The sequence below is a fragment of the Capricornis sumatraensis genome, chromosome X (assembly GCF_032405125.1).
Source record: "Capricornis sumatraensis isolate serow.1 chromosome X, serow.2, whole genome shotgun sequence".
NCBI classification, from domain to species: Eukaryota; Metazoa; Chordata; class Mammalia; order Artiodactyla; family Bovidae; genus Capricornis; species Capricornis sumatraensis.
Window position 1 is genome coordinate 81692575 of NC_091092.1, and position 22404 is coordinate 81714978.

Here is a 22404-nt window from a genome sequence, read left to right on the forward strand (position 1 = left end):
TTTTCTGAATGTTGAGTTTTAAGCCAACTTTTTCACTTACCTCTTTCACTTTCACCAAGAGGCTCTTTAGTTCTTCACTTTCTGCCATAAGGGTGGTGTCATCTGCATGTCTGAGGTTATTGATATTTCTCCCAGCAATCTTGATTCCATCTTGTGCTTCATCCAGCCCAGCATTTCTCATGATGTACTCTGCATATAAATTAAATAAGCAGGGTGATAATACAGCCTTGACATATTCCTTTCCCTATTTGGAGCCAGTCTGTTGTTCCATGTCCAGTTCTAACTGTTGCTTCCTGACCTACATACAGATTTCTCAAGAGGCAGGTCAAGTTGCCTGGTATTCCCGTCTCTTTCAGAATTTTCCAGTTTATTGTGATCCACACAGTCAAAGGCTTTGGCATAGTCAATAAAGCAGAAATCAATGTTTTTCTGGAACTCTCTTGCTCTTTCAATGATCCAGCGAATGTTGGCAATTTGTTCTCTGGTTCCTCTGCCTTTTCTAAATCCAGCTTGAACATTTGGAAGTTCACAGTTCAGGTACTGTTGAAGCCTAGACAGCATATTAGAAAGCAGCAACATTACTTTGCCAACAAAGGTCTGTCTAGTCAAAGATATGGTTTTTCAAGTAGTCATGTATGGATGTAAGTGTTGGACTATAAAGAAAGCTGAGTGCCGAAGAATTGATGCTTTTGAACTGTCATGTTGAAGAAGACTCTTGAGAGTCCCTTGGACTGCAAGGAGATCCAACCAGTCCATCCTAAAGGAAATCAGTCGTGAATATTCTTTGGAAGGACTGATGCTGAAGCTGAAACTCCAAAACTTTGGCCACCTGATGCAAAGAACTAACTCATTTGAAAAGACCCTGATGCTGGGAAAGACTGAAGGCAAGAGAAAGGGACGACAGAGGATAAGATGGTTGGATGACATCACCGACTCAATGGACATGAGTTTGAGTAAACTCCGGGAGTTAGTGATGGACAGGGAGCCCTGGCGTGCTGCATTCCATGGGGTCACAAAGAGTTGGACACAACTGGGTGACTGAACTGAATGAACTGAGATCATTGTTAATTCATAGTTGCTAAATGATGCAGAGCTCTTCACTTCCCTAGTCTGAAGGTATTGTAAGTAGGTCTTAAGAGAAAACTCCACTTGAAATCTGCCATTGCATTCTTAGTAGAACACATAAATCCTTGCCAAGTGGATGGAGGTGTCCTTAGCAGATTCTGACTTAATTCTTTCCTAAGTATCCTCTTCCCAAGGCAACTAGAAGGGGAATGGACTGATAGAGCATGGATTAGACATGTTAGATACAATCAACAGAAGTATAAAACAGTTTCACAAAGGAGGTACTATGTTTTAAGGGGATAGGGCACTAGATTGAGGATTAGAATTTTGGGGTTCTAATCGAAGTTTTACCACCTACTAGCTTTGGAGACATGAGCAAACCGCTTCCTCTGTTTGGATATCAGTTTTACCTTAAGTATGTTGTATGGGTTGTGTGTCATGTAGAAGAACCTTAAAGTCTATATGTTGCAGAGACCAAAGACAAGCCTGGTGACAGCCCTCTTTAAAAGTTTTTGGCTCTTAGTAACAACAGACATGATATTTTCAAAGTTCTGTGCAAACTCTGAGAGAACTTGTTGACACACTTGATGTTTAAAGTGGTCTCTGCCAAATGCTAAGAGCTCATTATTTTTTAGCCAATCACCACCTTTGTTTCTAATGAAGTTCAGAGTGCAGTTTTTGCTAATATAACGAGACCTCAGAAAGTGTAGCACAGCCTCAGCCAGAGTGTAAATGGAGGCTCAGTAGAAAGCTGAGCTTCATCAGGGCCAAGTCTTATATCTTTGATTTATAGAAAGACAAGATGCTTTTTATACAGTCTGATATTTGCAACCCTGAAGCAGCATCTGGGGAGAATCTGGATAGTTACTGAGTTCTGTCAAAATTTCCAAGAATTTAGATGACTGTGGATCTTATTGCTTTTGGCAATTGAAAAATGATTATCTTATGTTAAATTTTCTTCTATCTTTCATGCCTAAAGACATGATAGAGAAGAAACTTTGGGGGGATTAATATGTTATCAAATTCAGGCAAGAGTTTCATTAACTCCCTCTGCAGTGAAAGTGATTCCTCTCCTGTCTGTGCCTCAAAGCCCAACAAATGTTATCATCCAGCTTTAGTCCTCAGGAGCCTTCAGGGAAAGGATTTCCAGGAGCTGGACTCATGATGACCATCCCAGACAATAGCCAAGGCCCAACAGAGTGAAATAATATCCTTGTATATTGATTTCTCTTAGACTGAGTCTTTAGAATTCAACTCAGCTAACATTCAGGGCCAGCCATGTGCCCAGAAAACAAATATCATTGGTTTGCTCCCAGACTCTGTACTGATTATTCTCTGGGACTTTTCCCAAAGTCAGTATTAAAGACCACAAAATTCTAGGTGTTCTTAACCAGTTTGCAGAAAGCCAAATCAGTTCACCCTCTTTCAGGAGTTTTGCAAGGTGGGAAAACAAGTTTGGCCTGATACTGTTCCCACCCAAGGAATTATTTTTAAACTTAAAATGTTTTCTTCTGTGTTATATAGCAGAAAGAATATTAACCTTAATGTCAGACAAATCTTAAGTTCATGTCATAGCTCTGCCACTTAGGCCTTCTCCTGCTACTGGTATCACTTCCCTTTTTCAAAGATTGCATGAGATACAGAGGAGCTAGTTGTGCATCCTCTGCCACCTGGTATTTCACTCCATCCACCCCTATAAGAAAGCCCCACACATTATGATTTTCCCATTCTTTTAGAATTTATTTTTTTTATCATCAGAGGGTGCATTGTGATTCCTCTCTTAGAACATACTTTTCATGGATACTCAAGAAGTCAACAGGGAATTGAGTAAAACAGAGTTTCTTTTCTTAGGCCTTTCTTAACATTAAAATTGAGTTGTCAAAACTAAGTTCAGAGATCTTGGGCCCATCATTTCTTCTTCTTCCTCTCTTAAGAGAAACTATGGATATTTGCCAGGTTTTCATTCCCAGGACACTAGTTATATCTGTAGTTTGTATTCCTCCTTCAAAGAACTAATGATAAAATTTAAATTTCATAAACACTAAATTCTTATCACATACCAGGCAAAGTTTTTGGCACTTAAGATAGATATACTTGTGAATAAAACAAAGGCCTTTATTTCATGGGTCTTGTATTCTATTGGGAAGTGGCAGATGATAAACAATTCAATATATTGTCAGGTGGTGATAAGTGCTGTGAATAACAAAGTAAAGGATGGTTATCTGTGGTTATCTTATAGAAGGTGGTATTAATATGATTTGTAGGCAGAAAACTAAATAAAGAGTATTAGCCATGGTGGATAGCCTGAGAAAGAGCAGTTCCAGGAATAGTAAACAGTGAATGCAAAGTTCATGAGGCAGAACTGTCCTTGGCATGTTGAACAGCAATGAGGCTAACCTGGCTAAGGTTGAATGAGCAAGGAAGGCAAATTTACTCCATTTCTTTTACCAAAGGGAATAGCAGTAATATATAGGTTAAAGCTCATCATTTAAAAATAGATCTGATGTCGGGCTTTTTGAGGGCCCACAGAACAGAGAGAGAGGTAAATGGAATCTCCCTACCACAGTAATTGCCAGTGTTTCCACATTAAATCTTGGCTTCAAGGTTTACATCTGTAGGCCAGCTTTGGGATGAATGTTGCAATCCATGTTGACTCTAGGTTTATCCAGGCCATGTTTTAATTTTAGAAAGGACACACAATAGGAAGTATCCCCTCGGCTTTTCTAGACTTTTCTCATTTAGAAAGACTGGTTTTAAGCCTACTGAGCAACTTCTCTGAGCCCGGCCCATGGGCACATTGGCAGAACTTGTCTCAAAACTTTCCCAACCAATGTCTCAGTCTACCTGGAGGAGACAGAGCCTATAGATAGCAGCCTGTCCAGGTGGATTTTGCTGGCTTTCATTGCAAACCCTAAAAAGTAGTGATCCCATATCCTTCTTGGGGTCTGGGTAGCTCTTTGAAGATGAGCAGGCTGTGAGGAAGGAATTTTGCCAATGAGAAACAAATAACTGCTATCACTAGAGGAAATAAATAAAATAACTTAATCTGACAGAGACCTCAAAGAGCCATCAAGTCCACAACTTCTGATTTGCATAGCACATAACCACTTCACCCCTTATTGCTTTAGTCTCAACCTCCCTCTGTCCCCTATTCCTTACCCCCTCCATCTAATCTCTCCATCCCTCTCTCCCTGCTTCTCTCCAAGGAAACATGAGTTTAAGTCATTTTTAGGGTTGCGGTAGTTACCATCTATAGAGTGCTTAACATGTTCCAGACTAGGCTCTTTACATTTATTTTCTCATTCAGTCATCACAACAACCATATGAGGTAGGTGGTTATAGTGATTATTATCACTATTTAGGAAATTGAGGTTTGCAAAATGCAAACTGAGCTTCACGTTTGAGGTACATATAGTTTAAGTACCTTTCCTGAGGTTGCATTGTTAGCAAGTGGCAAAGCGTCTACACAGCTGATTCTTGCTCAAAGCTAGTTCTTTAATCTCTGACTTATACTCTCTTTCCCCATTTCCAGTTGAAGAAGAAACAAGTGAGAAAAGTCTCTAGTATTTAATAGGCCTCAAGGGGCCTGGCAGCCAAAACCCATCCATTCATTATAAAAACTGTCACTGAACTGCTTTTTTTTGTCTGGTATCCTAATAAGGCTCTAGTTTGTAGAGATGAATGAGACAAAAGTCTCTACTGTCAGGAAGCTCATGATACTGAGAGGAAATTGGGGGGTAATCAGCACTCAGGATTCAGTGTAATAAGTAATATGAAGATGTACATCAGATGCTATGGGAGCAAGTGGAAGTAGAACATATCGCTGGCCTGGGAATCAGCTAAGGCTTCCCATAGCCTCAGTACTAACTCACGTTAGTACATGAGTTAAGACACAAAAGTTAAAAGGGGATGAATGAATTAAGGTACAGTCTAACTTCCTGTAATACAAAGAAGAGCAAATTTGGTGACTTAAATAAAAGACAAGTTCATTTTACATTCCTGCAAAAGTCCAGAGGGAAACAGTCCAAAATTGGTGGAGTAGTTCTGCTATCCTTACTGCTTGGCCTTAATCTTTGGGTCCAATGTACCTGTTCCATCAGTCTTCATGAAAGAGAAAGGGAAACAGAATGGAATGCAGACAAATTCTTTATAAAAACGTGATCCAGAAGTTTGTATAAATCACTTCCTCCTGTATTTTATTGTTTAAAACTTAAGTGCATGGCCTTACCTAGCTTTAAGGGAAGCTGGGACATGTAAGCATGGGTACTCAGCTAAAATTCAATGACTTCCATTAATATTAGTAAAAGGAAGAAGGGTGGATGGATATCATAGTATAAAGTGAGGGTAAGAATAGAGGAAGATGAAATTGGAGATTGTAGTCAGGGGCCAGATTATACAGCACTTTGTTTACTAGCTACAGAGTTTGGACTTTGTCTCAAAGATAGTGAGGAGTCACTAAAATATAAGCAGAAGGGTAAGACAATTATGTTTTGAGTTTAGGAAGGTCCCTCTATTCATACTTTCATAGACAGATTAAATAAAAGAGTGACATGAGACACAGAGAATAGTTACAAGACCACTGTGGTAATATTAGAAAGACATGATGAAACTCTGAACTGAGGCAGTGGTATTGAACAGAGAGACTAGATTAGAGAAATATTAAGGAAGTATAACTGATGGAACATGGTGACTAAATGGATATGGGATGTGAGAGAGAGGGAAGATGCTAGGATAACAATACCCAGATTTCTGGATTGGACATTAGCATTGTTTTAAGGAATAAACAATTAAAAGAAAATAAATAGTGTAATTTTAGAAATGCTGAAGTTGAGATGCCTCTGGGATATCCAGATGTAGGTATTGAGTAAGCAATTTTATATATATAAGGAATCCAGGTGAGGGATTATAACACCTGGTGAATTCAGGTGAGGGATTATAACACTTAGTGAAGCAAAGAGAAAAGACACAATGAGGAAGAAAGATAGAGTCACTGTCTTTCATCCCTCTCCCAAGATTCAGCCCAGTGTGGAGAATGACAGTCTTCTTGGGGGAGGAGAATGAAGTGAACACTTGATTTCACTGTTAAACCCCAGTACCAGCCCACCTCAGCATCAGACCAACTCCTGCAGACAGATGTCTCTCATGGCCCCAGGCTCCCAATGGTATCCCAGGCAAACCCAGGCCCTTGCCCTACGCTGTTATCCACCAGCTTCTGTGGCCCCAGGCATTTCCCAAAGTCCAAGAGAGCTCCTGCAGCACCATGCTACCAGGAGGTTCCTGCCAACTCAAGCTCTCAAAACTCTCAACATTGCCCAGCACCTATATCCCCAGACAGTTCCTGAGGCCTGTGTGTGCTCACACAAACCCAGGTTCCTGGATGACCCCACTGTCAGCCAGCTCTGTCACCAGGCTTCTAGTGGATTCCTGAATGCAGATTCCTGGCCCATTCCAGAATGGGTCAGCTCCCACAGACCTAACCTCTAGACCAGCTTGCATAGACTGAGGCACCCAGCCTACCTCAATTCCAGGATTGCTCCTATGGCTCAGGGTCCAGACAGGCTCCTGTAGACCCAAGCTTCTGGCCAACCTCAGTGTCAAACAAGCACTTGTGGCCTCAGCTTATAGGCTGGCTTCCAGAGAACCATACTCCTGTCCTGTATCAGCAACAAGCTGAACCCCATAGACTTAATCTCTAGGCTGGCCCTTGAGGCCCAAGATGACAGGCCATCTTCCATGGCCCTTGGCTCCCAGTGTGCCCAAAGGGCAAACTAACCCCATTGCCCTAGGTTCTAGCCCAGTTCCTATGAAATCAAGCTCCTGGCCCATCCAGCACCAGAATAGTCCCTGTGGACCCAGATTGTAGGCCCACCCAGTGATTCCTTATCTTGGTCAGCCCTCATGGACCCAGATCCAGATTCATTCACATGAACCCAAATCATAAGCCTATCACTGCAAACTCAAGTGTTAGGCCTATCCCAGTGAATCCAAGCCCCAGTCCATACACTTGGACCCAGGCACCAGGCTTGCCCTAGTGGATCCAAACACCAAGCTTGCCCACCTGATGACCAAGGCACCAAATTTGACTTCTAAAGAACTCAGGCAGCTAGTCTCCCCCAGACACCACCAGATGGCCCACCTAGAATCTCAGGATAAGAATGTGAAGAAAAGGGAAGAACCCTATTCATTGTTTATATGAAATTCAGATTTAACTAGCACCTTCATTTTTATTTGCCAAACCTGGCAAGGGTAATTACCAGGTTTTAGACTTAGGAGAAGGCAATGGCACACCACTCCAGTACTCTTGCCTGGAAAATCCCATGGATGGAGGAGACTGGTGGACTGCAGTCCATGGGGTCTCTAAGAGTCGGACATGACTGAGTGACTTCACTTTCACTTTTCACTTTCATGCATTGGAGAAGGAAATGGCAACACACTCCAGTATTCTTGCCTGGAGAATCCCAGGGACGGCGGAGCCTGGTTGGCTACCGTCTATGGGGTCACACAGAGTCGGACACTACTGAAGCGACTTAGCTTAGGTAGTACATTGCTGGTGGAAATGCAAGGTGGTGCAGCCAATATGGAAGTCAGTGTGGATGTTCCCTAAAAAACTAAAAATAAGATTACCATATGTAGCAGCCATAGCTTCATTGTAGTTTATCATGGCAACAATGGCTTCCCCTGTAGGTAATCCTTGCTCATTATACTGTATTGAAACTGAATCAGAAGAAATGTAAATAGTAGAATGTGAATCTGGTTTTCTTTTGCTTGCAAATTGCCATTCACTTTTTCTAACTTAAAAATATATATGCTTTTTTTTGATGGGGGTGGGGTGGGGTGGGGGGAGAACTAATTCCCTGAGTGCAGTAATTTTTGTTGATGTCATGGGTAAATGTCAAGACTTGTATAAAGTAGAAAACTGTGTTTGGGGAAGACAAGTTTTATGTTTACTTTTGTTTCCATTCTGTAGTCTACATCTCTACTCCAATTGTATAAGGAAATGGTCAGTGACTAATTGTTCAGGGTTAGCATTTTTATTGCTAACTGCCTGCAGAATTAATGCCCTCTTCCTTGTCTGAGATATTACTGTGTTAAGCCTCTCCTTAATCATAAATAGTTCAAAATTGACAGACTGTGAACTTGAAGTTTACTTATGTAAAAGGCTTAGGAAATTAAAAGTTTTTATAAAAATAAAAAAATTGCAACTGAAAAAAAAAAGATTACCATATGATTCAGCAAGTCCATTCCTGGGTATATATCTGAAAGAAATTAAAACATTAATTTGAAAAGATATATATACCCCAATATTCATCATAGCATTATTTACAATAGCCAAGATATGAAGGCAACCTAAATGTCCATCGCTGATGAATAAAGCAGCTGTGTGTGGACTATTAGCCATAAAAAGGAATGAAAATTTTGCCATTTGCAACAACATGAATAATTTAGAAAGTATTATCCTAAGTGAAATGTCAGACAAAAACAAATAGTATATGTTACCACTTATATGTGGAATCTAAAAGCTAAAACAATTGAATAAAATAGAACAGAAACAAACTCAGATATAAAGAACAAAAAATGGTTATCAATGTGATGAGGGAAAGAGGGGAGAGCAGTATAGGGTAGGGGATTAAGATATATGTAGGGATGGAGCCAAAGCAAAAACAATACCCAGTTGTGGCAGCCCTGGGATTTCTTTGGAGGGAATGATGCTGAAGCTGAAACTCCAGTACTTTGGCCACCTCATGCGAAGAGTTGACTCATTGGAAAAGACTCTGATGCTGGGAGGGATTGGGGGCAGGAGGAGAAGGGGACGACAGAGGATGAGATGGCTGGATGGCATCACTGACTCGATGGATGTGAGTCTGAGTGAACTCTGGGAGTTGGTGATGGACAGGGAGGCCTGGCGAGCTGTGATTCATGGGGTCACAAAGAGTCGGACGTGACTGAGTGACTGAACTGAACTGATGTATACTTTATATAAAATAAATAAGCTACAAGGATATATTATATAACATAGATAATATAGTCAATATCTTATAATTACTTTAAGTATAATCTATAAAATTATTGAATCACTATGTTGTATACTTGAAACTAGTATAATATTGTAAATCAACTATGCTTTAATTAAAAAAGATATTCAGTAAACTATAAGAAAACAAAGATAAACAACTAAATGAAATTAGGGACACAAGGCATGAACAAAACAAGTTCAACAAATAAACGGAAATCATTAAAAAACAAAAACAGAACAGAAATCTTAGAGTTCAAGGAACAATGACTGGACTGAAGAATACAATAGAGAACTTCAATATTACACTCTATCCAAAAGAAGAAAGAGTTAGTGAATTAGAAGACAGGTTGTTGAGATCATCTATTCACGGGAGCCTAGATGGGGAAAAAGTGGAAATGGTGACAGACTTTATTTTCTTTGGATCCAAAAATCACTGCAGATAGTGACTGCAGCCACAGAATTAAATTAAAAGATGCTTGCTCCTTGGAAGAAAAGCTATGACAAACCTGGATAGCATATTAAAAAGCAGATATATCACTTTTCCAACAAAGGTCTGTATAGTCAAAGCTATGGCTTTTCCAGTAGTTATGGGCGGGTGTTAGAGTTGGACCATAAAGAAGGCTGAGTGCTGAAGAATTGATGCTTTTGAGCTGTGCTGAAGAAGACTCTTGAGAATCCTTTGAACAACAAGAAGGTAAAACCAGTCAATCCTAAAGGAAATAAACTCTGAATATTCCCTGGAAGGACTGAGGCTGAAGTTGAAGCTCCAATATTTTGGCCATCTTATGCAAAGAGCCAACTCACTGGAAAAAACCCTGATGTTGGGAAAGATTGAGAGCAGCAGGAGAAGGGGGTGAGAGAGGATGAGATAATTGGATGGCATCATCAACTCAATGGACATGAGTTTGGGCAAACTCAAGGAGATAGTGAAGGACAGGGAAGCCTGGCATGCTGCAGTCCATGGGGTTGCAAAGAGTTGGACATGACTGAGGGACTGAACAACAATATCAATATTCAGGGTAGCATAAAGAAAAAAATAATGAAAAAGAATGAATATAGTCTATGTGAATTATGGGGTCCATTAAAAGAAAGAGTTTATGAATTGTTGGAGTCTCAGATGTCCCAGAAGAAGAATGAGAGAAAACTTTTTAAGGAAGTAATGTCTGAGAATTTAAACCTAGGGATAAATTTATGAAGCCAACAGTTATCTCAAAATGTCAACCCAAAACAGTCTTTTCCAAGACATATTGTAATGAAAGAGTTTAAAATCAAAGACAGAATGTTAAAAGCAGCAAGAGAAAAAACATACCCTCACATATACAGCTATCAAAAGATTTCTCAGCAGACCCCTTGCAGACCAGAAGAGAGTTGGATGGTATATGCAAACTGCTCAAAAAAAGAAAAACTTCCAACCATGAATATTTTACCCAGCAAAGTCATCTTTCAAGAAATGAAGGAAAGATAAAGACTTAACCAAACAAATAAAAGCTGAGGGAGTTTGTCCACACTAGCCCTGCCTTTCGAGAATACTGAAAGGAGTTCCTCAAGCTGAAATGAAAGGATGCTAGTTAGTAATGCAAAAATATATGAAAGTATAAAACCTACTGATAAGATAAATATATTGTCAAATTCAGAATATTCTCATACTGTAATATGGCACTGTGTTAATTATGTAACTCTAATATAAAGGTTAAAGGACAAATATATTAATGATAACTTAGCTACAGTAATTTGTTAATGAATATACAATATAAAATTGGGTAAGTTGTGATGTCTGAAACAAATATAGAGGGAGATGTAAAATGGTAGGGTCTTGGTATATGATCAAAGATAAGCTGTTATCAGCTTTAAATAGATTTTTATATCTATAGTTTTGTTTCTATAAGCCTCATAGTAACCACAAATGCAAAAACCTGTAGTAGATAAAAGATAGATAAAAGACAAAAGATAGAGAGAAGGAAATCAAAGCATGACATTACAGAAAATGATAAATTCATAAGAATAAAGACAACAAGGGATGAGGAAAGAAATAAGGGAATTTCAAAATAGCCAGAAAATAATTAAGATGGAATTAATAACTCCTTGCCTTCAATAATTACTTTGAATGTAAATGAATTAAATTATCTAATCAAAAGGCAGAGGGGCTGCATGGATTAAAAATAGGACCCTATGGTATGCTGCCTAAAAGAAACATTTCAAATTCAAGGAGACACATAGGCTCAAAGTTAAGGGTTGGAAAAGTTATTTCCTGCAAATAGAATCCAAATGAAAGCAGGGATACTTATATCAGACAAAATAAACTTTAAATCAAAAACTGATTTAAGGGAATGAAGAAGGTCATAATTTAATGATAATGTGGTCTATTCATCAAGTTCAGTTCAGTTCAGTCGCTCAGTCGTATCTGACTCTTTGCGACCCCATGAATTGCAGCATGCCAGGCCTCCCTGTCCATCACCAACTCCCAGAGTTCACTCAAACGCATGTCCATCGAGTCGGTGATGCCATCCAGCCATCTCATCCTCTGTCGTCCCCTTCTCCTCCTGCCCCCCAGTCCCTCCCAGCATCAGGGTCTTCTCCAATGAGTCAACTCTTCACATGAGGTGGCCAAAGTACTGGAGTTTCAGCTGTAGCATCAGTCCTTCCAAAGAACACCCAGGATTGATCTCCTTCAGAATGGACTGGTTGGATCTCCTTGCAGTCCAAGAGACTCTCAAGAGTCTTCTCCAACACCACAGTTCAAAAGCTTCAATTCTTCAGTGCTCAGCTTTCTTCACAGTCCAACTCACATCCATACATGACCACTGGAAAAACCATAGCCTTGACTAGAAAGACCTTTGTTGGCAAAGTAATGTCTCTGCTTTTGAATATGCTCTCTAGGTTGGTCATAACTTTCCTTCCAAGGAGTAAGCATCTTTTAATTTCACGGCTGCAGTCACCATCTTCAGTGATTTTGGAGCCCAAAAAATAAAGTCTGCCACTGTTTCCACTGTTTCCCCATCTATTTCCCATGAAGTGATGGGACCAGATGCCATGATCTTCGTTTTCTGAATGCTGAGCTTTAAGCCAACTTGTTCACTCTCCTCTTTCACTTTCATCAAGAGGCTTTTCAGTTCCTCTTCACTTTCTGCCGTAAGGGTGGTGTCATCTGCATATCTGAGGTTATTGATATTTCTCCCGGCAATCTTGATTCCAGCTTGTGCTTCTTCCAGCCCAGCGTTTCTCATGATGTACTCTGCACATAAGTTAAATAAGCAGGGTGACAATATACAGCCTTGACGTACTCCTTTTCCTATTTGGAACCAGTCTGTTGTTCCATGTCAGGTTCTAACTGTAGCTTCCTGACCTGCAAATAGGTTTATCAAGAGGCAGATTAGGTGGTCTGGTATTCCCATTTCTTTCAGAATTTTCCATAGTTTATTGTGATGCACACAGTCAAAGGCTTTGGCATAGTCAATAAAGCAGAAATAGATGTTTTTCTGGAATTTTCTTGTCTTTTCCATGATCCAGCAGATGTTGGCAATTTGATCTCTGGTTCCTCTTCCTCTTCTAAAACCAGCTTGAATGTCTGGAAGTTCATGGTTCATGTATTGCTGAAGCCTGGCTTAGAGAATTTTGAGCATTACTTTACTAGCATGTGAGATGAGTGCAATTGTGCAGTAGTTTGAGCATTCTATAACAATTGTACATATGTGTGCACCTAGCATTGCAGCACCTAAATATATTAAGCAAATACTAACAGTTCTGAAGGGAGAAATAAACAATAAAATAATAGTGAAAGACTTTAATATTCTACTTTCAAGTTTGCATAGATCATTCAGACAGAAATTCAATTAAAGAAACATTGTACCTGAACTATACCTTAGACCAAATGAACTTGAATGACATATACAGAACATTTACCCACCACCAGAATACTCATTCTTCTCACGTGGACATGGAACTTTCTCTAGGATAGTTAATGTTAGGTCATAAAATAAGCAAATGTATGAAGATCGAAATCTTATCAAGTATTTTCTGGTCACAATGGTATGAAACTAGAAATCAATAACTGGAAGAAAACACAAATTTTCAAATATGTGGTAGACAACGCACTTCTGAACAACCAAAGGGTCAAGCAAGAAATCAAAAGAGAGAAAGCAAGAAATAAAAAAATATCTAGAAATATGACAATAGAAAAACAACCAATCGAAACTTATGAAATGCAGGAAAGGCAATTCTAAGAGGGGACTTCTACAAAACTGTACATTTACACTACATTTACATTACATTACATTACACTGCATTTACATTAAGACAAGAGAAAGATCACAAATAACCTAACTTAACATCTCAAACAATTGGTAAAAGAACAAACTCAGCCCAAAGTTTGCACAAGGAAGGAAATAACAAAGATCAGAGCAAAAAAGAGAGAAATCAATGAAATAGAGAACAGGAACCCAATAGAAAAGATAAATGAAATTATGTTGAGTTTTAAAAAAAATAAATAAAACTGAAAAACTTTAACTAGACTAAGAAATAAAGAGAGAAGACCTGAATACATAAAATCAGAAATAAACAAAGATACACTACAGAAATAGAAAGGATAATAAGAGACTACTATAAATAAACCTATGCCAACAAATTGGATAACCTAGAAAAATTGGTAAGTTCCTAGAAATACATAACCTAGTGAAACTGAATCATGAAGAAATAGAAAATCTGAACAAATAGTGAGTGAGGAGCTTGAATCAGTATTCAGAAATCTTCCAAAGAAGAAAAGCTCAGGTCCAGATTGTTTTATTGGTGAATTCTACCAAATATTAAAAGAAGAATTCATGTCAATTATTCTCAGTTAAAAACGTTGAAAGAGAGAGAACACTCCCAAACTCATTTTATGAGGCCAACATTACCATGATGCCAAAGCCAGTTTCAGTTCAGTTCAGTTCAGTCCCTCAGTCGTGTCTGACTCTTTGTGACCCCATGAATCACAGCACACCAGGCCTCCCTGTCCATCACCAACTACCAGAGTTCACTCAGATTCATGTGCATAGAGTCAGTGATGCCATCCAGCCATCTCATCCTCTGTCGTCTCCTTCTCCTCCTGCCCCCAATCCCTCCCAGCATCAGAGTCTTTTCCACTGAGTCAACTCTTCTCATGAGGTGGCCAAAGTACTGGAGTTTCAGCTGTAGCATCAGTCCTTCCAAAGAACACCCAGGATTGATCTCCTTCAGAATGGACTGGTTGGATCTCCTTGCAGTCCAAGGGACTCTCAAGAGTCTTCTCCAACACCACAGTTCAAAAGCATCAATTCTTCAGCACTCAGCCTTCTTCACAGTCCAACTCTCACATCCATACATGACCACTGGAAAAACCATAGCCTTGACTAGACAGACCTTTGTTGGCAAAGTAATGTCTCTGCTTTTGAATATGCTATCTAGGTTGGTCATAACTTTTCTTCCAAGGAGTAAGCATCTTTTAATTTCATGGCTGCAATCACCATCTGCAGTAGTCTATTAAAAAAAAAAAGAGAAGGAAGAGGAGGAGGGGGAAAGAGGACGGAGGAAAAGAAAGCTATAGGCCACAGGCCAACATACCTGATGAATACAGAAAGCATATATTCTCTACAAAATACTAGCATACTTAATTGAACAGCACTTTAACGGAATCATAGACTATTATCAAGTGGAATTCATCCCTGGGATGCAAGGATGCTTCAACATATGAAAATCAATTAATATACCACATTAATAAAATGAAAAATAAAATTCTCAGGATGCATAAAATACATTTCCCAAAATTAAATATCCTTTTGTGATAAATACTTTCAACAAATTTGGTATGGAAAGAACAGACCTCAACATTACTAAGACCATATAGGAAAAGCCCACAGCTAACATCATCAGTTCAGTTCAGTGTCTCAGTCATGTCTAACTCTTTGTGACCTCATGAACTGCAGCATGCCAGGTTTCCCTGTTCATCATCAATTCCTGAAGATCACTCAAACTCATGTCCATTGAGTCAGTGATGCCATCCTACCATCTCATCCTCTGTTGTCCCCTTCTCTTCCTGACTTCAATCATTCCCATCATCAGGGTCTTTGCAAATGAGTCAGCTCTTTGCATCAGGTGGCAAAAGTATTGGAGTTTCAGCATCAGTCCTTCCAAAGAATACTCAGGACTGACTTTCTTTAGGATTGACTGGCAAGGTAGACAACTGTTGCTAAGATCAGGAATAAGATAAGAATATTCATTGTAACCACTCCTATTCAATACAGTACCACAGTCCTAGCCAGAGCAATTGAGCAAGAAAAAGAAATAAAATACACCAAAATTAGAATGGGCTATTGGGGAATTTGAGGGAGAATGGATACATGTATATGTCTGGTTAATTTCCTTTGATATCCAGCTGAAACTATCACAGCATTGTTAATTAGCTATACTTAAATATAAATATAAGAAGTTTAAAAAGAAATAGCTATGAATAATTTATTTCTGATAATTTTTTATCAGACACAAGACATTAATTTTACCTTCTTGAATTCTGGCTATTTTTTAATTACTATAGGTAATATTCTTGAGCTTTTTCTGGGGTGCAGTTGTTACCCAAATACAGCTTAATATTTACAAGTATTTCCTTTAAGCTTAAGCAGAAAAAGAATAGTATTTAGTTATGTTAATTTTTCTTTGTGAATGAGGCAAAACTTGTCTGTGTACTCTACTCAGTGCTCTGTGAATTATTTAATAGCTCACTGTGGCTAGTGAGAATAGGAACTCTTCCAGCCACTGTGTTTCCCTTTAATTTAGTCCTGTGGTTCTTGCCTTACACATATGTATTGATCAGTGTGCAGCTAAATTCTTAAAGAGGACACCTGAAGATCTCCAGCGTTCTCTGTGCAGTTTATGGAGACTGCTGGGCTCTTCTGGGTTCCTTGTCTTGTAGTATGGCCTGAAGAATCTTTCTAGGCTTTATGCTGGGACAATCATGGAGTTCACTTCATTTATTTTTCCTCTCTCATGGATCACTGTCCTTCATTGCCAGGTTTCAAATGCCCTAATAATGATCAGAATCATTATTACATTTTTTTCTAGCTTTTTAATTGTTCCATGCTGATGATATAAATCTAGGCCCTTTTACCCTATTTTGGCTAGAAGGGAAAGTGGCTGTCATGTTATTTTCAGAGGACAATTTGGCCTTTTATATCAGAATTTTAAATGTGTTAGTTTTTTGGCCCAGCAATTCTAGTCACTCTTCTAACTTCTGGAGATACAACAGTGAACATGATGATCTACATTAGTATAGTATACAATCAAGTAGAGAGGCAGATAACCAAAAGCTAAATAAGTACAATATATGGTGTTAAAAGACCCTGATGCTGGAAAAGTTTGAAGACAAAAGGAGAAGAGGGAGGCAGATAATGAGATGGTTAGATAGCATCACCGACTCAATGTACATGAACTTGAGCAAACCCTGGGAGATAGTGGAGGACAGGGAAGCCTGGCGTGCTGCAGTCCATGGGGTTGCAAAGAGTTGGACATGACTTAGCAACTGAACAACAACAACAGCAGTGTTAGAAAGTGATAAGAAAATAAGTTAAATAGAGATGGGGGATAGAAAGCACAACAGAGGGAAGCATGTCAAAATTTTGATACATTTATCTGCAAGGACTCGCTGAGAGGAGTGTATTTGATCATTAATACTACTGAAATCAAGAGCACAAGCTAAGGATATGGTTACCTGGAAGAAGTGCACTCCAGATAGATGAAACATTCAGTGCAAAGACCCTGGTGCACCTGATAAATAACAAGGGATATTTGTAACAACTACTACATCTGCTTAAAATGCTCACAAAATGGTAGCTATTTAGAATATTATTACTAATGATGACACCAGAAATATGACCTAAAAGTATATGGCCTCAAAGCTCATCTGCTTGCTACTATGTCATATTCTTTTTTCCCTATTCCATGAAATACTGAAACATGTACTGCCTTATGGTTCTTATTACTTTGTTCTCTATCATTGTGCAGCTTTCACACAGGCTTGCCTTGTGTTCCCAATCATGTAAGTTCTGTGTCTATGCAAACTATGTTGATTCTTGCCTGATAGAATGTTGGGCTATGACATTATTTTGCACAAATCATTGGGATTGATTTTATTATTGCAATGTAACCAGTTCCCTTCCTCCATCATCACATATGTGTGTCTTTCCAAACTGTGTGCACTCTGGCCAAAAGGTCATTCTCCTCAGGTGTAGGAAGATCCTTAAGTACATATAAGACACTATATACAAATTTTAATCACAGCTCCTCCCTCACTTATCCAGCAATTATCATAACTTCAAGGAACTTTGTTTTTATCCTTTCTCTGTTGAATAAGTAATGCATACATGGTTTGAAAATTTTTAAAGATCAAAATGATATAGGAGTGAAAAATAAGTTTCCTCCATCCTTCCCTGAGCCACTCATTATTCCTGTCTTGTGCAACAATGTAATCAGTTTCTTTGTATCTTTTCAGAAATATTGAATGCATGTGGTTATTTTTAATCATTCTTCACACCCTACCTCTACCCACCTCTACCCATACAATGTACTTTGACTACCTTTCCACTTGGTTCTCAACACATCCTGTGATAGGTGGTGCTCCCTGTAATTTACAGATGAAGAAGCTAAGGCTCAGAGATGGGAGGTGATTTTTTAATGAGTTTTGCTTGGAAACCTTTTTTACAGTTTTTGTTGGGAAAAGCTTTTTTACAGTTTCCCAGGCAGTAAGTGGAAAATTCAGGACTGATGTTGCACAATTCTTTTAATAATAATTTAATTGGTTTTGTTCAGTGAATATGTCATGCAGCAATCCCACCTAATATATAGAAGAGTACACTCCTGATGTTGCCGTTTTTGTCTGCATTCTTTCCTCCACACTGAGAAATCCCAGGTCCTGCACCTCAAACATGGTGGGAAATCTCTACTTGCTGGTGGTTAGAGTGTTTAAGAAAATATCCCCAATTCCTTTAGTAATATTAGAATTTCTATGGCAGACACTAGGTGTAATGCTGATGGGCATCAACTGGTAGTTAGCATTAGGAATACAAAAAGTTGACCTTTCTAATTGTTTTCTGGAAATACTCCCCTTCTACAGATCTATTCAGGTCCACCTGAGGAAAGTACTGCACCCCCAGTGCCTCCACCTCGAGTAACAGCAAGAAGACACAAACCAATTACAATTTCAAAGCGCTTGCTGCGGGAAAGGACAGTTTTCTATACTTCTTCCCTGGATGAAAGTGAAGGTCAGTATTAAAGTTTACCCTTATCTTCTTAATAGTGACTGGAGATAAGAAGTATATTGAAAAGCAGAAGTAGAGGCATAATCATTTTTTTTTCCATGTAAAGGTAGACTTTTTCTGGGTCCTGAGCCAGGAAAGGCAAGGTTTGTAAAATTTGTGCCCAAAAAGTGAATTAGTCTTTTGGCAGTGGATAGGACAGAGATGAACCCATCCTAATCAATTTACAGATGAATCTGTGAAATTATTTTCCCTTAGCAGATCAGTGGAAGATACAAGGTGTTCTTAAATCTGTACTTCAATACATTGAAATAGGTGAGCAATGTGTTTTCTGAATATTCTGAGATTTTAAATAAAATTCTGCTAACCCAGGGGACAGATGGCTTAACAAGAGTTTCTAGTGCTTTTCCCTTCACAGTAATGTGAATGAATTCAAACAACTATCTATGCAATAAAATTCCTTCAATGAGAGCTATGGAATCCATATGACAGATAAGAATACCTGGGTGGAGTACAGAAATAAGAAAAAGTGCATTGCAGATGCTAGAAATGACACTTTCATATTACCCATGTCACCCTTCCCCAAAGCTCACACTGTGTAGTCCAGGGAGAGATCCCTTCCACATGGAGAAAGGAGAGTGAGGGGAGCAATCAACTTTACCTTGGACTGCAGCACCAGGCCTACCCCAGTAAACTCAAGCACCAACTCATCCTCCATTTTTCCAGACTCCAGGCCAGCCTCTACAAAGCTAGGCTCTAGACCTGCCCCAGTACTAGGCCATTCCATGTGGTCTCAGGCTCTAAGCCTGCCCCTAAAGACCCAGTATCCAGGGCCAACACATGCCAGGCTGGCCCTGTGGCTCTAATCACCAGGGTGTAACCACAGCTCAGCTTCTAGTCCAGTCTTCTGTGGACCAAGCCTCTAGGTCTGTCTCAGTGCCAGGCTAGCCCCCTGGGCCTAGGCTTCAAGATCCAGGCTGATCCCCTGCAGATCCAGGCTGAAAGCTTGCCCATTCACTGACCCAGGCACCAGATCAGCCTACTCAAGGACTCCAGCAGCAAGCTCACCTGTGGAGCCTGCCAGGTGGCCTGGTTGTGCTGATGAATAAAAGGCTTTCCTCACCAAAGCCAGTCTATAAAGACTGGACGATGTGCCTAGTTCTTCAAATAGGGAAACACCAACTAAAGGCCACTAGGATGAGGATTAATCAGGGAAACATGACACTACCAAAGGGACCAAATAAGGCACATGAACTGGTCCTAATGAAATGGATATCTATGAACTGTCTGAAAAGGAATTCCAAATAACCATCTTAAAGAAGCTCAGTGAACTACAAGAGAACTCAGACAACTAAACAAAATCAGGAAAATGATGCATGAGAAGTTCAAGAAAGTCATGGAAATTATAAAAAAGAACCAAAAAGAAATTCTGGAACTGAGGAGAAGAAAGAGTCACTGCACTCAAAGACAGTCACTTAAAATTAACCAGTCAGAGGAAAAAAAGGAAAAAATATTATAAAAGAAACTAATGGGATACCATATACAGACCAATATACACATATGGGAGGGAATCTCAGAAGGAGTACAGAAAGTAAAATGGGCACAAAGCTTATTTAAAGAAATAATGGACCAAAAAATTCCTAAATCTGGAGGAGGAAATGAAAACCTGGATCCTCGAAGCCCAAAGAAATGCAAATAAATTATAAAGAGATTTTAGCCAGAAACATTTTTATAAAATTCTCAAAATTCCAAGATGAAGAGAATTTTGAACATACCATGAGAAAAGCAAATCATCAAATAAAAGGAAACTCCAATAATACTATTAGCAGATTCCTCATCTAAAACCTTGCAGGCCAGGAGAAAGTGGGATGATGTCTTCACAGTACTGAAAGGAAATAACTTCCAATCAGGAATACCATATTAGACAAAGTAATCCTTCAGAAATGAGGAGAGAGAAAACTTTTCCAGACAAACAAACCTGAAGGAATTGATCACCAATAGACTTGGTTCAAATGTATGGGAAAACCAATACAGTAATGTAAAGTAAAATAAAAATAAATAAATAAATAAAAGATAGCATACTAAGTGAAGTAAGCCAGACAGGGAAAGACAAATGTCATACAAAATTTGCTTATATGTAAAATCTCAATAAAGAAACAGATGCAAATGAACATAATTACAAAACAGAAATAGACCCACAGACATAGAAAACAAACCTATGATAACCAAAGGGGAAAGTGGAGAAGGGATAAATTAGGATGTTTGGATTAACACATACACATTACTGTATATAAAATAGATATATGTGTTGATGTATGGAAAAAATCAAAATGTTGTAATTATCCTTTAGTTAAAATATATTAAAAAAATAGATAGTCAATAAGGACCTACTGTATAACACAAGAAAGTGCACTCAGTCTTTTTAATAAGCTATAAGGGAAAAGAGAGAGAGAGAGGAGTCAAGATGGTGGGATAAAAGGATGCAGAATTCATGTCTCTTCACAAGTACATCAGGAATACATATACAAATATAACGATTCTCACAGAACACCTGCTAAACACTAGTGGAAGACTGGACAACTAAAAGAAAAGAAAACTGCCCTTGAAACTGGATAGATTGAAAGAAGTGAAAAAAGAAAAGAGGAATCAAAAAAGGGACCAGTAACTCTGGCAGGAAGCTGAAGGTGAGGAGAATAAGTCAAAAAGGAAAAACAAATATCATATATTAATGCATATACACGGAATCTAGAAATATGGTAGTGTTGATCTTTTTGCAGAACAGAAATAAAGACACTGACTTATACAACAAATGTATGGGAGGAGGAAAAGGGAAGTAGGATGAATTGGGAGACTGGGATTGACATACATACACTGCTATGTGTAAAAGAGGTAACTAATGAAAATCTGCTGTATAGCACAGGGAACTCCACTCACTGCTCTAACCTAACCAGGTTAGTGGTAACCTAACTAGGAAGGAAATTTTAATAAAGAGGGTATATGTGTAAACATTTGGCAGATTCACTTTGACATACAGCAGAAACTGATGTAGAAGTGTAAAGGAACTATATTCCAATAAAAAAGAATATATGTAACTGAATCACAGTGCTGTACATCTGAAACTACCACGACATTGTAAATCACCTGTATTTCAATAAAATAAGTAAATAAATCAATAAGACATGCTAAAAGAGGGTCAGTCCAGTTCAGTTAAGTCATTCAGTTGTGTCCGACTCTTTGCGATCCCATGGACTACAGCACGCCAGGCCTCCCTGTCCATCACCAACTCCTGGAGCTTATTCAGACTCATGTCCATTGAGTGGATGATGTCATCTACCATCTCATCCTCTGTCGTCCCCTCCTCCTTCTGCCTTCAATCTCTCTCAGCATCAGGGTCTTTTCAGATGAGTCAGTTCTCCACATCAGGTGGCCAAAGTATTGGAGTTTCAGCTTCAGCATCAGTATCAGACCTTCCAGTAAATATTCAGGACTGATTTCCTTTAGGATGGACTGGTTGGATCTCCTTGCAGTCCCAGGGATTCTCCAGAGTCTTCTCCAACACCACAGTTCAAAAGCATCAATTCTTTTGTGCTCAGCTTTATTTATAGTCCAACTCTCATATTCATACATGACTACTGGAAAAGCCATAGCTTTGACTAGAAAGACCTTTGTTGGGAAAGTAATGCCTTTGCTTTTTAACATGCTGTCTAGGTTGGTCATAACTTTTCTATCAAGGAGGAAGCGTCTTTTAATTTCATGGCTGCAGTCACCATCTGCAGTGATTTTGGAGCCCCCCAAAATAAAGTCTGTCACTGTTTCCATTGCTTCCCCATCTATTTGCTGTGAAGTGGTGGGACCAGATGCCATGATCTTAGTCTTCTGAATTTTGAGTTTTAAGCCAACTTTTTCACTCTCCTCACTTTCATCAAGAGGCTTTTTAGTTCCTCTTCACTTTCTGCCATAAGGGTGGTGTCATCTGCATATCTCAGATTATTGATATTTCTTCAGGCAATCTTGATTCCAGCGTGTGCTTCTTCCAGGTCAGTGTTTCTCATTATGTACTCTGCATAT

General features: G+C 39.0%; 1 protein-coding gene across 1 annotated transcript in view; it reads left to right on the forward strand.

Annotated features, from left to right (window-relative positions):
- Window positions 1-22404, forward strand: part of OPHN1 (oligophrenin 1) — a 594204-nt gene that overhangs the window by 536205 nt on the left and 35595 nt on the right. The window contains exon 20 of the mRNA XM_068962396.1: window positions 18195-18342. Coding sequence (XP_068818497.1) covers window positions 18195-18342 — 148 coding nt within the window. The remainder of the gene's footprint in view (window positions 1-18194; window positions 18343-22404) is intronic.